This window comes from Myotis myotis, unplaced genomic scaffold, assembly GCF_014108235.1.
Source record: "Myotis myotis isolate mMyoMyo1 unplaced genomic scaffold, mMyoMyo1.p scaffold_m19_p_19, whole genome shotgun sequence".
Taxonomy (NCBI): Eukaryota; Metazoa; Chordata; class Mammalia; order Chiroptera; family Vespertilionidae; genus Myotis; species Myotis myotis.
The window spans coordinates 10653665-10666784 of NW_023416323.1; the positions used below are offsets into that span (position 1 = coordinate 10653665).

Below are 13120 nucleotides of genomic sequence, written 5' to 3' on the forward strand. Positions count from 1 at the left end.
TAGGCTGGAGCAATCAGAGGCCAGTGTAAAGAGGGGAAATGTTTATTGAGGTCAGGGGAACATCACTGTCGCTCATACATCTCCCGTAGGATCTTCATGCTTTCTGAGTAACGAAGCTGGTTCCGATGAGATGCCTCCTTCCACCTACAGTGGGCAAGGGAAACCAGGGGGAGGGCTCAGCAGTTGGGGCAGAAGCCATAGAGGAGCAAGCAGGTTGGGGATGCTTACCTCTGGCGGATGCGTTTCCAGCGCTGCATGTTGCGGTAGATGAGTGTGGAAGGTGAGGGTGAGGGCTCAGAGGGCTGTGTGGACAGAGAAGCCAGGTTCGGTGGCCATGCCCAAGCCCCACAACATATGTCCCATAGCCCCAGGCAAACTTTGCAGACCCACCTCATCCTCAGGGGTACCCTGTGTCTCAGGCTGCAGTGGGGATGGAATTCGGGATCTGCAGGCATCTCCAGGGGGCCCAGGGGCTGTGGGAGGAGGCAACTTGTACACATCACGACTCTTGCTGGTGGTGACCTCTGAACCCTGGAGACACAGGAGCCCCATAACAGATCCGAGTCAGAGATGAGGGCCAGGGGTACACATTTTACCCCTCCTTCCTTTTCCAGTGACAACAAACATGAAGGTCTCCTCTGGGACCTGTACTTGGGAGTCATGTCTGAAGAATGGGGATCTTACCTGACCAGTCGAGAGATTTCTATCTATGCCTGCATACCCTAGGGCAGTGGTCAGCAAACTCATTAGTCAACAGAGCCAAATATCAACAGTACTTCTTCAAAATAGACTCGCCCAGGCCGAAAACCGACTTCTGCGCATGAGCCATGAAGTTTCAATCTCACTGTACGCACACCCGCACGTGGTATTTTGCGGAAGAGTCACACTCAAGGGGCCAAAGAGCCCCATGTGGCTCGCGAGCCGCAGTTTGCCGACCACGGCCCTGGGGCATCCCCATCTGCTCCTTTAGATCAGGTGGCTATACCTGTTTACATTAAGGACCCCTTTCCAGCTCCCCAGCTCTTGGGGATCCCAATCTTAGAGGTCACACATATCTGCCCAGGTGAACCCTGTCCCCTCTTTCTCCCAGTACAGGTAGCCATGTGTGCCTGCTCTGGAGAGCTCCATCCATACTCCTAGTATAAGGGTTCATATCTGTGTGCCTCAATGGATCCAGGAGACATTTAAGGGACACAGAAAACTGCCTGTCTATCCCAAATAGCTTGTGAGGAGGGTACCTTGGTCCTAGACCAACCAGGACCCTCAAAATGTAGATATCCTGCTCATTTCCCCAGGCTCTGCAGAATGTCCTAACCCTCCTCCAACTTCACCAAGGACACCCCAGTCACTTTGTCTTGACCCTTAAGTCTCTAATCACAGGCAATCCACCTTCCAGACTCTACCCCTTATTCTCCAAGACCCAGCCTGCAGCCACTTTCTTAGATTTTGATTCCCCACAATTTTTCCCACTCCCTCCCTGGCTGTTGGGCAGGGGCCTACCACCCATCCTACCTCCTCATCCTCAGGCAGTGGGGGCAACGGTGAGCTGGGTGAGCGTTCGTGCTCACGCACTGTGGGGCTGTTGCGCATCCAGGCACGACAGATTGGGTACAGCGGTGTGTTCTCACTGAACTGAGCTAAGTCCACACTCCGGTCAAACAGCTTAATCACATACGTGTCTAGGAAAGTGGGAGTGGGAGGTATGTGAACATGCTTATATAGTCCCCTATCACTGACCGCCCTCTAGGGCTACCACCTACTCACTAGATCGTTGTGGCCCTCCTTCGGCCAGCCCATCATCCATCTCCCTTCTCTTCTTCCTCCGCTGGTGGGGGAAGCGGGCAGATGGCCTGCGTGAGTTGAGAGAACATCAGGACCAGTGCTGGGGACTTCTTTTTACTTGGCTGAAACCCCCGCCACCTTACCGTTTGCCAGTGGCCACAATGGAGCAATCCCTGTGGGAAGAGACAGGGCATGAGCAGGCTCACCCTTGAACAAATGCCTGCTCAAAATCTCCCAAAAGACACCCTATGGATCCTGAGATCAAGCCTGAGATGCCCACATGTACCCCACTAACTCTGTAGGCGTTGTGTCCCACCCAAGCCCCTGGGGCTCTAGTTGCCAAGTATGACGGGACCTAAGCTTCTGCTGCCCCAGGGTCTTTGTGCACATAGAGTAGTTCAAACTGTGGTGGAGGAAGCAGGGGACAGAGTGGTCAGGGCTTGGGTGAGGGAAGTAATTCACCACAAACTCTCAGATACAGATCCCACCAGTAAAACTTACTTGCTGTGTGTGTCTGAGGGTGTCTTCCTGGCTTCCTCATCCAGACGCTCCCTGGTAGCAGAAGATAACTGTGGACTCAGGGTTCCAAGGGCCCAGAGTGGTAAGGCAATGAGTGGCCTCTCCATTGGGCCCCTTCCTCCCTAAGCCAGGTTCTGGGGTCCCACCTAGACCCACCCAGGACTAGAGGGCCAAACCCCCTCTGATCTCAGGCTGGCCCAGGTCCCAACCTGTCCATGTGACTCTTCTCCAGCAGACACTGTAGAACGGCATCCAGTTGGTTCCGGGCCTTGGCCATCTCCAACTCTGGGGAAGAGGGTACCAAGCAAGAGTCAGTTCCCAGACCCAAGGCAGGTGGGAAGCCAACTGGGCTGGGGAAGGGCATGCACAGTCAAACCTATGGCAAGGCTTAGGTGTGCTGAGAGGGTGTGAGGGCAGACTACTGAAATGATGAGTAAGAGCTCTGGGTTCCTGGGCTGTCCCACCTAAGACAAGTCATCTTACCTCACTGAGCCTGTTTCCTCTTGAAAATAGGTCTCCAAATGATACCTATTTGTTAGGACTGTTCTGAGACTTAAATTGACCTATGTTGTATATGAATCTCTTAGCAGAATGCAATAATAAGTAATATGTACAGAGTACTTATTATGTGTCAAGCATTGTTTCAAGCATATCACACATATTAACCCACTGAATTCTCACAATAACCCTGGTAGGTACATATGATTTTTACCCATTTTACAGATCATGAAACTGAGGCACATAGATGTTAGGTAGTTGCCCAAAGTCACACAGCTAGGGAATAAGGATTTGCATGCAGGCCATCTGGCTCCACAGCTGAAATTATATGGCAGGGACTCAAACGGGGTGCGGTATCTAGTGCCCAGATAAGCTTTGTTTGGATAAGGCAGTGGAGTTAGTTATATTAAATCTGAATGAACTCACATTTAATTGGGAGATTTCACCCAAGAGACCCATTTTTGCACGCCCCCCCTCCTCCAACACACACACACAGGAAATGAGATCTGGGCCCACTTCCTGCATATCACAGGCCCTGCCTGGCCCTGCAGCCTGTGTCTTTGCCTCTGTTCATCATAGAACTTAAGGAGGTAATGATATTATAAATATTCTCTTCTCACCCTGTGAGGTGTTTGCTCTCCTCTTCCAGCTAGTAGGTGCTTTGGCACAGTGCTCAGAGCCTGGAAGGACACTTGGGGATATGCTTTGGCCAGCCCTGGGACTTCCTGAGGAGACCAGAAGATGCACGGATTCCTGACATCACTCAGAGACAGGGTAGGGGTGTGGATTGGGGCAGCTGAGATTCTAGCAAAAAGCCTTGTTCAGGAGACAAGGTATGGATCATGCCCACATCTCTTTCCCTAGCCCCCACTTCTCTCCTGAGCCTCAGATCTTGGGATCCCATGGACTCCTGGACACCTCCCCCTGGTTCTTCTACCTATTGGCTCCCACATTATCACTGGCTTCAGTGTTTCTCTAAACTTACCCTCTTTCCTGGGCCCCCATCTCAAGGATAGCTCTGCTGTCCCCCAATCCCTCCCTGGGCCTCAACATGGACACCTCTCTCTCCCCTCCATCCCAAACCACCGACTCTTGTCCACTTGGCCTCCTTTTCTACCACCTATCCCAACCCTACCCTGCCCACCCTGGTCCTTTTCATTCCTTCCCTTGGGTTCCCAACCTCAGTCTCCCCTTCTGATCCACCCTCCACAAGGTGGCCAGGGAGATCTTCCTAAAATCAATCCTGACCCCGATATGCCCCCTTAGAACCATGCACAACTCTGTAGTGCCCACATCATCATCGTGGTCAGGCCCCCTACACTTTTCCATCCACAATTTTTTTGGCATTTGAAAGGCATCTTTATTAACTCACTCCTCAATTCAAAACCCTCCCTTGGTTCCCCATTTCCCTCACAGCAAAACCTAAGTCCTAACCTGGGTCCACAGATAATTGGTTCCTCTCTCCTCCCCGCTTTGCCTCCATCTCCTCACCCTCTCTACCTCAGTCTGTTCCAACCACACTGGCCTCCCGGCTGATCCTCGAACAGGCCAGACAAGGCTTTCTCAAAGCTATTTCCTTCGTCTTATTCGCTGTTGGCTCACATATGCTCATGGCTCTCTCCCTCACCTTACCTCACTCCTGATCTCACGTTTGCTCTCCTGTTTCATTTTATTCCACGTATGCCATCTAACATCGTACAACATTTTACTAGTATACTTTGTCTGGATTCTGTGCCTCTCCCACCGCCCTTAACCTACCAGTCCTGGGTTCCCATAAACTCGGTCCCAACCCAAAATGAATTCTTCTCTCTCAGCTTGTTTTCCCATCTACCATATTTCTGACTTCTAGGATTATTGGGATACAGTGACTTCAAAGATTAAAAACCTCCTTGTACTTCAGGCACTCAGTACAATGCTTGATTCATAACTATTGCTGGAAATGGAAAAACTGAGACACAGCCAAGTAGTCTTTCTCGGGGTCACGGGGCTGGGGATCCCCATGCCTTGCGGCACCACACTGCCTGAGCCACCACCACTCAATCTCAAAGCAATCTCGAGCAGACTGGTAAGGTATGCAGGCGGCAGGAATCGCTCAATGCCTGACATAGCGATAGGCAGAAGGGCTGCAGGGAGAAGTCTCAGTCTACCTTATCGCGATAACCCTGACTATCGGGACTCGCATACCCAGATCAGTCCCGTGCTCCTCTACAGGCCCCCGACCTCGAAACCTCACCTGATTTCTCCACTTTCACCTTCACCGGGAACATGGTTTGGGTCTGGAGTCTGGCTAGTTGGGTCAGAGGAGCCCAAAAGGGCCTAGCGTCACAAGTCAAGGGCAGAGGCAGACGGAGACCGTCAAAGATAAGCTTCGTACGCGGGCGGTCTTCTGCCCTGAGCAGCGTCGGTCTACGACAGCCGCCGCCGCCAGCACCTCTTGCTCCCCTTTGGTGGGGCCCCATCGGCAGTCGCTTGTTCCCATTAGTCAGTATAACCGTCGATCTCGTACCTTGACCAATTGACAGCTCTCAGCTCTAAGTCCCACCTTGCTAGGGACCCATTTCCGGAAACAAACCAACGACATCCCGGCACGCTTTCTGGGAGGTGTAGTTCTGGCTCCCGAGACTCAGCCGTAGTAACAGCGCCTGCGCCGCGCGAGGCACGGTGGGAGATAAAGGACCAGGGCATCGCGAGGTTTTTTGGAACTTATAGTGTTAGTAGCTTTTAATAAAAGCCATTTAGGTATTAACAGTAATTATTTAACCGTGTCCTTCTTGCCCCTAATTGGAAGACAGTCTGGAGTTAGGCTTTTTCCCTCTGAGTACTCACTAGTGCCAGCTACCTATTAATCTCTTTTCAGGCACAACTTTATTCACTTAGCATTCACTTTATTCAAATATTATTACTGTGTGAGTCACTCTTCTAGGCACTGGGGACAAGCAGAGTACAAAACAAACAAAAGTATGTGTCCTAATAGAGCTTATATTTTGAGGATGGGGGCACACAATAAACAAGTAAAACACTGAAATTTTAAATAGGTTGGTTAAGGAAGCTTTCTCTAATAAGCCAGACATCTCCTTCAGAAAATGGAGAACTTCATTTTACTACATATGCCTTGACCCAGATTAATTCCAAGAGGTAGCATTGTGGTCCACACTTTAGATGAGAATACTAAGGCCAAAAGGAAAAGTAATGTTTTCAAACTCACATAATACCAGTACAGGATAGCAGCCACTAGTAATAGAATATTCCCTTCCTGGTTCTGCATCTGTAAAATAGGTTTCTGGAGCAGGATAGTTCCTATTTCAGAGGGTTATGAGTAGTATTCAGTGAAAAGATGCACATCTGGCCGGCTTGGCTCAGTGGATAGAGTGTCGGCCTGCAGACTGAAGGGTCCCAGGTTCGATTCCGGTCAAGGGCATGTACCTTGGTTGTGGGCACATACCCAGTGGGGAGTGTGCAGGAGGCAGCTGATCGATGTTTCTCTCTCATTGATGTTTCTAACTCTCTATCCCTCTCCCTTCCTCTCTGTGGAAAATCAATAGAATATATTTTTTAAAAAAAGAAAGAAAAGATGCACATAGTGTGTGAAGCACTAACCCTGGAACAAAGTAAGCATTTAATGAATGTTTCTGAATAATAATCATTTTCTGTTTCAACGTTCAAAAGATCCCAGGAAGTCAACATAGAGAATCAGGGACATTTATTGGAGTATGTCAACAGAGAACACAGGAGATAGGAATAAGTATTAGGGGCTTGAAAGTGGGCTGGGAGTACAGGAGCCCATCCTGGGAGAATGATCAGGTCCCAGGCCTGTGCTGAAGAATTTGTCAGGGAGTACCCAGAGGTATGGTGAAGGAGAGGTAGTCCCCAAGGGCGCCCCAACGGGGCCGGTAGATCTGGAAGATGGTGATCCAGGTGGTGAGTATAATCACCCAAAAAAGGAAGCCCACAGCAGAGCGCCAGACATCTGTAAAAGGCAACAGGAGTGGGTAAGGTTGGCTTCCACCTGCTCTCTGGTCACCTCCAGACAAGTTCTCTCTTTTCTTCCACGGAGCCCTAGAAATCTGGAACTTCTTTCATCCCATCCCACCAGAGCTCCACCTCCCCACCTCCCCAGTGGCCTTCTTTCAACTGTACCCTGGACTCACAGCCTTTGATTTGGCTCTGCTCTGTGTATGCAGGGACAAGGAAGGCCTCTCGGAAGAACCAGAAGATGTTGACCAACCAAAGAAAAGGCAGGAAAGCAAACCCACCTAAAGAGAAAAAAACCAAACTAGGACATAAGACAATGAGTATCCTCCCCAACGCCCACTTAGATGACTTATTTGGAAAGTCCTTCTCCCACACCCAAGTTCAATTGAGATCTCTGCTATTAAGGACTCTGATATCAAGACTCCTCCCTGGGATCCAGGAATTTGATTCCTCAGCCATCTCTTTGTCAGGATCCAGTAGTCCAGCCCCCAACTCCCCTCTTGGGACCAATAAGCTCTTGAGGCCCAGCGTCTCCCTCCTCAGGACCCAGTTCCTTCCCTTAGAGCTCGCGCTCCCAGCCGCTTCATCCCTTAGACCCAAGCATCCGGCCCTACAGACTTTATTCCGTCCCCTCTCTTCTCCTGGGACCCTAGGAGACTGGCCCTTACCCAGGTAGTACTTGCGGCACAGGTTCAACTTCTCTTCGTTGGACACCCGCTCCAAGTTCATAGTGGCGCTAGGGCTAGGTCGTTCCGTGGGTCTGAGGGGCAAGACACTGAGATGCAAGGATCGCGAAAATCCACGCCCCTTTTACGACAAAACAAAGATAAATTCAAGGGTGGGTTTGCTGAAAGTAGGGCGCCCCCGCCCCCACCAGCAAGTTGATTGGGTTGAGACGCTCTTGATGTTTACTGGGGTGCGTGAAACGACCCCCATCTCACCAGTGGAGTTTACTTCCTCCGGGTAGATGCCTTTGCCACTTTCAACTTACGGACGTTTGCGTGTGATGCCGCAAGGATCTCTGGCGTTTGTAGTCTTTTTTTATAGGCAGCGCTGCACGCATGCGCTCTCAGGGAATTTCTGTCGGTGATTCTGTGGAGAGGGCGCAGGCTTCCAACACGCAAGCGCATTAGGGAGTTGCTGAGCGTGCTAAGCAAGACGAAGCAGCGAAGAACTACACTTCCCAATGTTCTGAAGCAACGGAAGTGACTTCGAGCCAATCGAGTTGGAGAGTTCGGGTAAAAATGGCTGAATTCTTCAATATTCGGGACTGAGGACAAGTGGAAACGGGCGCAGGCAATATCCTATCGGGGTTGCTGGGCGGCGTGGGACAGTATTTCTGGGGTATCCAGCCCTCAGCTCACCTCTGTCTTTGCACCCCTTCCAGGGTTAACTGCTCCTTTTACTTTAGGATCGGGGCCTTCCGGCATGGGGACCAATGCTCCCGGCTTCCCGAAACAAACTTTCAGGCTGGTGAGACTTGGCACGGAGCCTGGAGGGTTAAAGCCTCCCGGCTGTTCCCCTTCCGTTGTCCATCATCCCGAGGTCCCGCCTTTTCCGGATATCTTAGGCCCACCCTACTGCCCGGCTTTTTTCTTGTCGGACCTCTGCTATTCCTCCCTCAACCTACACCCCTCGGTTGTCTCTCACTTCTAGGTCCTCCCTCTGCTGGTTTCCTTAGGGACATGCATCGCTGATGCATTCAAGATGCTTAGGCTTCTTCCCAACATCTTTGCACATAGCCCTGCTCTCTCTGCTCAGGACCCTGCTCCTCTTAATTCTATTCAGACAATAGTGCTGCTCAACCTGTACCGGAATCCACAGAACACCGCCCAAACCGCAGACGGATCGCACTGGAGGGACCATTTCTTGGGGGCAGGACGGACTGCCCTCTGCAGGCCACTTCCTGATTCCACCCTACCCCTTCCAGGTCACGTGCATGAGGTAGAGGTACAAGAACACTATGATAACGTATTTGAGGTGAGGATTGGCAGAGATGGGTTGAGTTGTGGGCCAGGAGTTCAGCTGAACACCTCCTGGTCTCCAGAGGAGGGATCATGGAACTGCAAGAGAAGTACAGGGAGATTGAAGAGATGAATGTGTGTAACAACTTGGGGGACCACCTCGTGGGCAATGTCTATGTCAATGTGCCTGCTTTCCCCCCATTAGAGACCAGAGGTGGAGGCATTTCAGTGCCTAAAGGTCACCACTTAAGCCTCATAGTTTGAGGTCCATCACTAAATCCAGTCCAGCCGCAGAGCTGCTTACAAATCCCCTGAAGGTTTCTGAGTTTGACTACCAAACTTGACCTACTTCCGGCACGAAGAGGATGCTGAGCGGGCAGTAGCTGAACTCAGTAACCGCTGGTTCAGTGGGCAGGCTCTGCATGCCGATCTGTCTCCTGTCACCGATTTCCGGGAGTCATGCTGTCGGCAGTATGAGATGGGGTACGGCAGTAAGGGGGTGGGATGGGCACCTGGAGTTCCAGACTCCTGTGTGTGTATTGGTGGGGCTGTCAATGACAATGTCCTCTTCCACCCATCCATCCTCAACCCAGAGAATGTACTCGTGGTAGCTTTTGCAACTTCATGCACCTGTGACCCACCTCCCGGAACTTCTGGCAGCAGTTCTATTGGTTGGAACCCAGGCTCAGGTATCTCAGGACCAGCCTGCCAAGACTTCTCAAACTCTAGAGCTCCTATAACCTGAGATGAACCTGATTCTATGTCTCAATAACAATATCTCAAGACTTTGGTATCCTAGGACTAGTACTGAGCCCATTCCAAGACCAGCACCTAAGTCCCAACCCCCAAACCATTCTGAATCCCAACTGAAGACCAGCTTGGATCTCTAATCCTGAGATCAGCTCCTGAGCACCTGTCCTAGACCACCCCCAGGAACTCTAGTTACTTCATCACCTGCTCTGCCCCATGCCTCTAACCCAGCCCCCAGCCGTGGGCAAACTACGGCCCGCGGGCCGGATCCGGCCTGTTTGAAATGAATAAAACTAAAAAAAAAAAAAAAAAGACCGTACCCTTTTATGTAATGATGTTTACTTTGAATTTATATTAGTTCACACAAACACTCCATCCATGCTTTTGTCCCGGCCCTCCGGTCCAGTTTAAGAACCCATTGTGGCCCTCGAGTCAAAAAGTTTGCCCACCCCTGCTCTAACCCTTCTCCCCACTGCTGTCCCCAGGTCACGCCCAAGGTCCCATACCTGCCACTGTCCCAAAGAAGAAACTGATGACATTCCCCAGGCCACCAGCAGGGTCACTTCTAAGATCCTGACCCTCTTGCCCTCCACCCCTAACAGGTAGATAGGTTCCTCTCCAGGACCCCTCCTCAAAGCTCCCTTAACTCCCCAGGGCCATCTTCCCCAGCCCCTAGTCTGCCACCCCTCCCCGAATAAAGTTCTGTATTTTGAGTTTGAGTCTAGCTGCGGGCTGGAGTTTCCTTCCACCCCCACATCCGACGAAAAGGGGAAGTAGGTTGGGCTCTAGCCACAACTGCAGTTGAAGAACTTCAAACAGGTGGAAAATTATTGGACTCAGGGCTCAACGCCCTAGAAACCCTCAAGTGGGACTGGTGGAGCGCCTTCGTGCTGGAAACTTCATATCCATCTGAGGCTTTTCAAAGGGAAGACGCCTAGTTGTGGCAGATTGGAGGATTCCCAACCCAGAGGAGTTTGGGGTTAGGATCTAAGGTAAGGTCACTTGAAATTGAGTTGGAGTCTTCAGTAAATGAGGGCTGGGTCCTCCATCCCTGATTCCCTGAAGTGGGAGTCAGTAATACCTAATACTTAAGCTTGCCATATACCAGGTGCTGCCCTAAGAGCTTTACTTCTAATAAGGGTTTTTTTTTTAAATCACTTTTTATTTTTCAATTATAGTTGACTCTAGTAAGTTTTAGTTCTCCACAATACCCCTATGAGACAGGTGGTATTAGCCTACTATACAGATGGAACATGGCAGATATGGGATATGAATCCACAGACTGGCTTCAGAGCCCTTGCTCTAGCAATCTTGAGGCCTTGTGGTTTCTGATAATGGGTCAGGAGCTGGACTGAGGACTGGGAGCTGGGTGTAGGTAGGTTCCCGTCCTATGTCCCCACATTCACTGTTTCCTTCTTCTCCCTGATTTCCTGGGAAATTGGCAAGGGCACTGTGGCCGGAAGTCCTACAGTCTCGGGCCCCCAGGCTGCACGCACCGCTGGGATGAGGCCCCAGCACCTCTTGTCTGCTGCGCTGTTCCTGGCCCAAGCGGTGCCACATGAAGCCTCGCAACACTGCAACCGTCTTGAGTACTGGAACCCTGACAACCTGTGCTGTGGCAGCTGCCTACAGCGCTTTGGGCCTCCCCCATGCCCTGGTGAGGAGCTGAGACTGGGCGTATACCTATATCTACCTATGCATATGTTCAGGCTGATTGAGGGGGTGATAGAGATCCCATGAAGGAACAAGGTTTGGGGGCTTGCTTCTAGGTAGGGGCAGTGGGCTTTAATCAGTAAGGCAGGTATGGGGGCTAAGCCTGTGAGAAAGGTTGGAAGCAGGATCCAGGCAGAAAGGGGTGAGCTATACAGATCAATCCCAGCATGGGCAGAGCTTGGTGTGGAAGCAGGAGGGGCATGAAGGGTAAGGAACCTGTGGAGCCTTTTGAGACTAGCAGGGCTAGTGTGGGGAAGGGAGAATGGAGGGGTGAGCATGTCTGCTGATGGGTGGATAAAGTCCAAGGGGTGAGGCCCGCTAGGATAGGACAAAAGGGAAAGGACCTTTTAGAGGTGGGGCTTGGAAGCCACTTACAAGCCTTGTCTCCCACTAGACTATGAGTTTTCAGAAAACTGCGGGCTCAATGACTTTGGTGATCATGTAATGCACCCCTTCCAAGAGTGTCCTCGTGGGCAGTGCAATCCGGACCTCGCAGAGCTATGTAGCTTCTGTGGCAGCGGAACCAGGGCCCCTACTCCCGAGGGAAGCCGGCAGCGCTGTGGAGAGGTGCTTGTCTGGCTCAGACTGCATGGGCAAAGGTGTAGCCTGCCAGAAGTGGGGTGGGGTGTAGAGGGCATGGTTTGGGATTGGGATTGGGTGGGCAGGGTCTGGATCAGAGGTGGTGGTGTGGCTAGCCCCACTGAAGAGGATAGGGGTGGGGACATTTGTATCTGGGGGTGACCAGCTAGGGTTAAAGTAGTACGGGGGGGGGGGGGGGGGGCGGGCGTCTGGATCAGGCGAGGACATGGCTTATAAGGATGAAAAATTTGGGCTGAGGGAGGCAGAAGTGGGGTTTGCCTCCAGCTCTACTCCTATTCTCAGAAGCCTGCCCCTACCAAGGAGCCCTGTCCCCTGAAGCCTGAAACACCCAGCGTCCTAAGCTCACAGGAGACCAGCTCACCAGCCATTTCCAGCCCCCCTCGAACATCTGAACACACCATCCCTTGGCAGGCCTTGCTGACTTTTGCCCTGCCCCTGGTGCTGGTTCTGCTCGTGACCTCAGCAGCCATCCTCCTGTTCGCCCGGAAAAGGCACAGTCCCTACCTCCCCTATCCTGGCTCCAACACCTCTGGAGGCTCTCTGGTGACATCGGAAGCAGGTGACTCATGGGTTTCTCTGCTCCCACTCCTGGCGGGGGGGGGGGGTTAGTCCCAGACATGCTGAGGGGAATATGGACTGGAAGCCCAACCTTCCTCCCCCTCATCCCTCCCTCTGTTTCCCAGAGCTGCCAAATCTGGCATCACAGCCCCTGTCTCGCCTTCTGGATGAGTTGGAGGTGCTGGAGGAGCTGATTGTGCTGCTGGACCCTGAGCCTGGGCCAGGTGGGGCTTTGGCCTGTGGTACTACTCGACACCTGGCTGCAAAATATGGACTGCCTGCTTCCTGGTCCACCTTTGCCTACTCACTGCGACCCAGTCACTCGCCTCTGCGTGCCCTCATTGAGATGGTGGTGGCAAGGGAGCCCTCTGCTTCTTTGGGCCAGCTTGGCACACACCTGGCCCAGCTAGGGCGGGCAGATGCCCTGCAGGTGCTGTCTAAACTTGCCTGATCTGGAGCTCGCCTGGCCTAGTACTCAATAAAGTTTCCCTTGAAATTAAGTGCCTGCTGTGTCCTGGACTCATTAGGAGCCCTCTTGAAATAGTCTTAATCGGGCCAAGACCCAGCAGACATTCTTATCCCCCACCCAGAATAGGGCCCATTCTATCACAGAAGACCAGGTGTGGGAGAGCTGGTCTCAGTGCTTCTGGGCAATCAGGGTCCCCTCTTGAGGAAAACTCCCACTACCCAAGAGGGATCCACAGGCATCCAGCTGGGTTCTAACTTACAGTACATAAAACATTTGTTGCTCTGAAGCCTTGACA

General features: G+C 51.9%; 3 protein-coding genes across 9 annotated transcripts; 1 reads left to right on the plus strand and 2 right to left on the minus strand.

Annotated features, from left to right (window-relative positions):
• Positions 1 to 19: 19 nt before the first annotated feature.
• On the minus strand, positions 20 to 6229 carry LIN37 (lin-37 DREAM MuvB core complex component). 5 transcript variants are annotated; one of them, XM_036346776.1, is made up of 10 exons: positions 5033 to 5423; positions 3420 to 3524; positions 2511 to 2586; positions 2284 to 2334; positions 1926 to 1955; positions 1765 to 1850; positions 1513 to 1679; positions 391 to 473; positions 229 to 302; positions 20 to 144 (listed from the first exon to the last, which is right to left on the minus strand). In XM_036346776.1, the coding sequence occupies exons 1-10, from the start codon at positions 5256 to 5258 to the stop codon at positions 95 to 97; spliced, it is 948 nt and encodes a 315-aa protein (XP_036202669.1). In that variant the 5' UTR covers positions 5259 to 5423; the 3' UTR covers positions 20 to 94. The 5 variants fall into 5 exon arrangements, with proteins under 5 accessions (XP_036202669.1, XP_036202667.1, XP_036202671.1 ...); XM_036346774.1 differs by having other exon boundaries at positions 391 to 531; positions 5033 to 5356; XM_036346778.1 differs by lacking the exon at positions 1513 to 1679 and having other exon boundaries at positions 391 to 531; positions 1765 to 1825; positions 5033 to 6229.
• A 253-nt stretch (positions 6230 to 6482) lies between these two features.
• On the minus strand, positions 6483 to 7827 carry PSENEN (presenilin enhancer, gamma-secretase subunit). Its single transcript, XM_036346784.1, has 4 exons — positions 7713 to 7827; positions 7440 to 7578; positions 6948 to 7052; positions 6483 to 6766 (listed from the first exon to the last, which is right to left on the minus strand). The coding sequence occupies exons 2-4, from the start codon at positions 7498 to 7500 to the stop codon at positions 6627 to 6629; spliced, it is 306 nt and encodes a 101-aa protein (XP_036202677.1). The 5' UTR covers positions 7501 to 7578; positions 7713 to 7827; the 3' UTR covers positions 6483 to 6626.
• Positions 7828 to 7924: 97 nt separating this feature from the next.
• On the plus strand, positions 7925 to 13119 carry IGFLR1 (IGF like family receptor 1). 3 transcript variants are annotated; one of them, XM_036346782.1, is made up of 6 exons: positions 7925 to 9424; positions 9971 to 10477; positions 10932 to 11142; positions 11593 to 11765; positions 12210 to 12357; positions 12482 to 13119. In XM_036346782.1, the coding sequence occupies exons 3-6, from the start codon at positions 10989 to 10991 to the stop codon at positions 12805 to 12807; spliced, it is 801 nt and encodes a 266-aa protein (XP_036202675.1). In that variant the 5' UTR covers positions 7925 to 9424; positions 9971 to 10477; positions 10932 to 10988; the 3' UTR covers positions 12808 to 13119. The 3 variants fall into 3 exon arrangements, with proteins under 3 accessions (XP_036202675.1, XP_036202674.1, XP_036202673.1); XM_036346781.1 differs by having other exon boundaries at positions 7967 to 9424; positions 9971 to 10482; positions 12081 to 12357; XM_036346780.1 differs by having other exon boundaries at positions 7967 to 9424; positions 12081 to 12357.
• Position 13120: the final 1 nt, after the last annotated feature.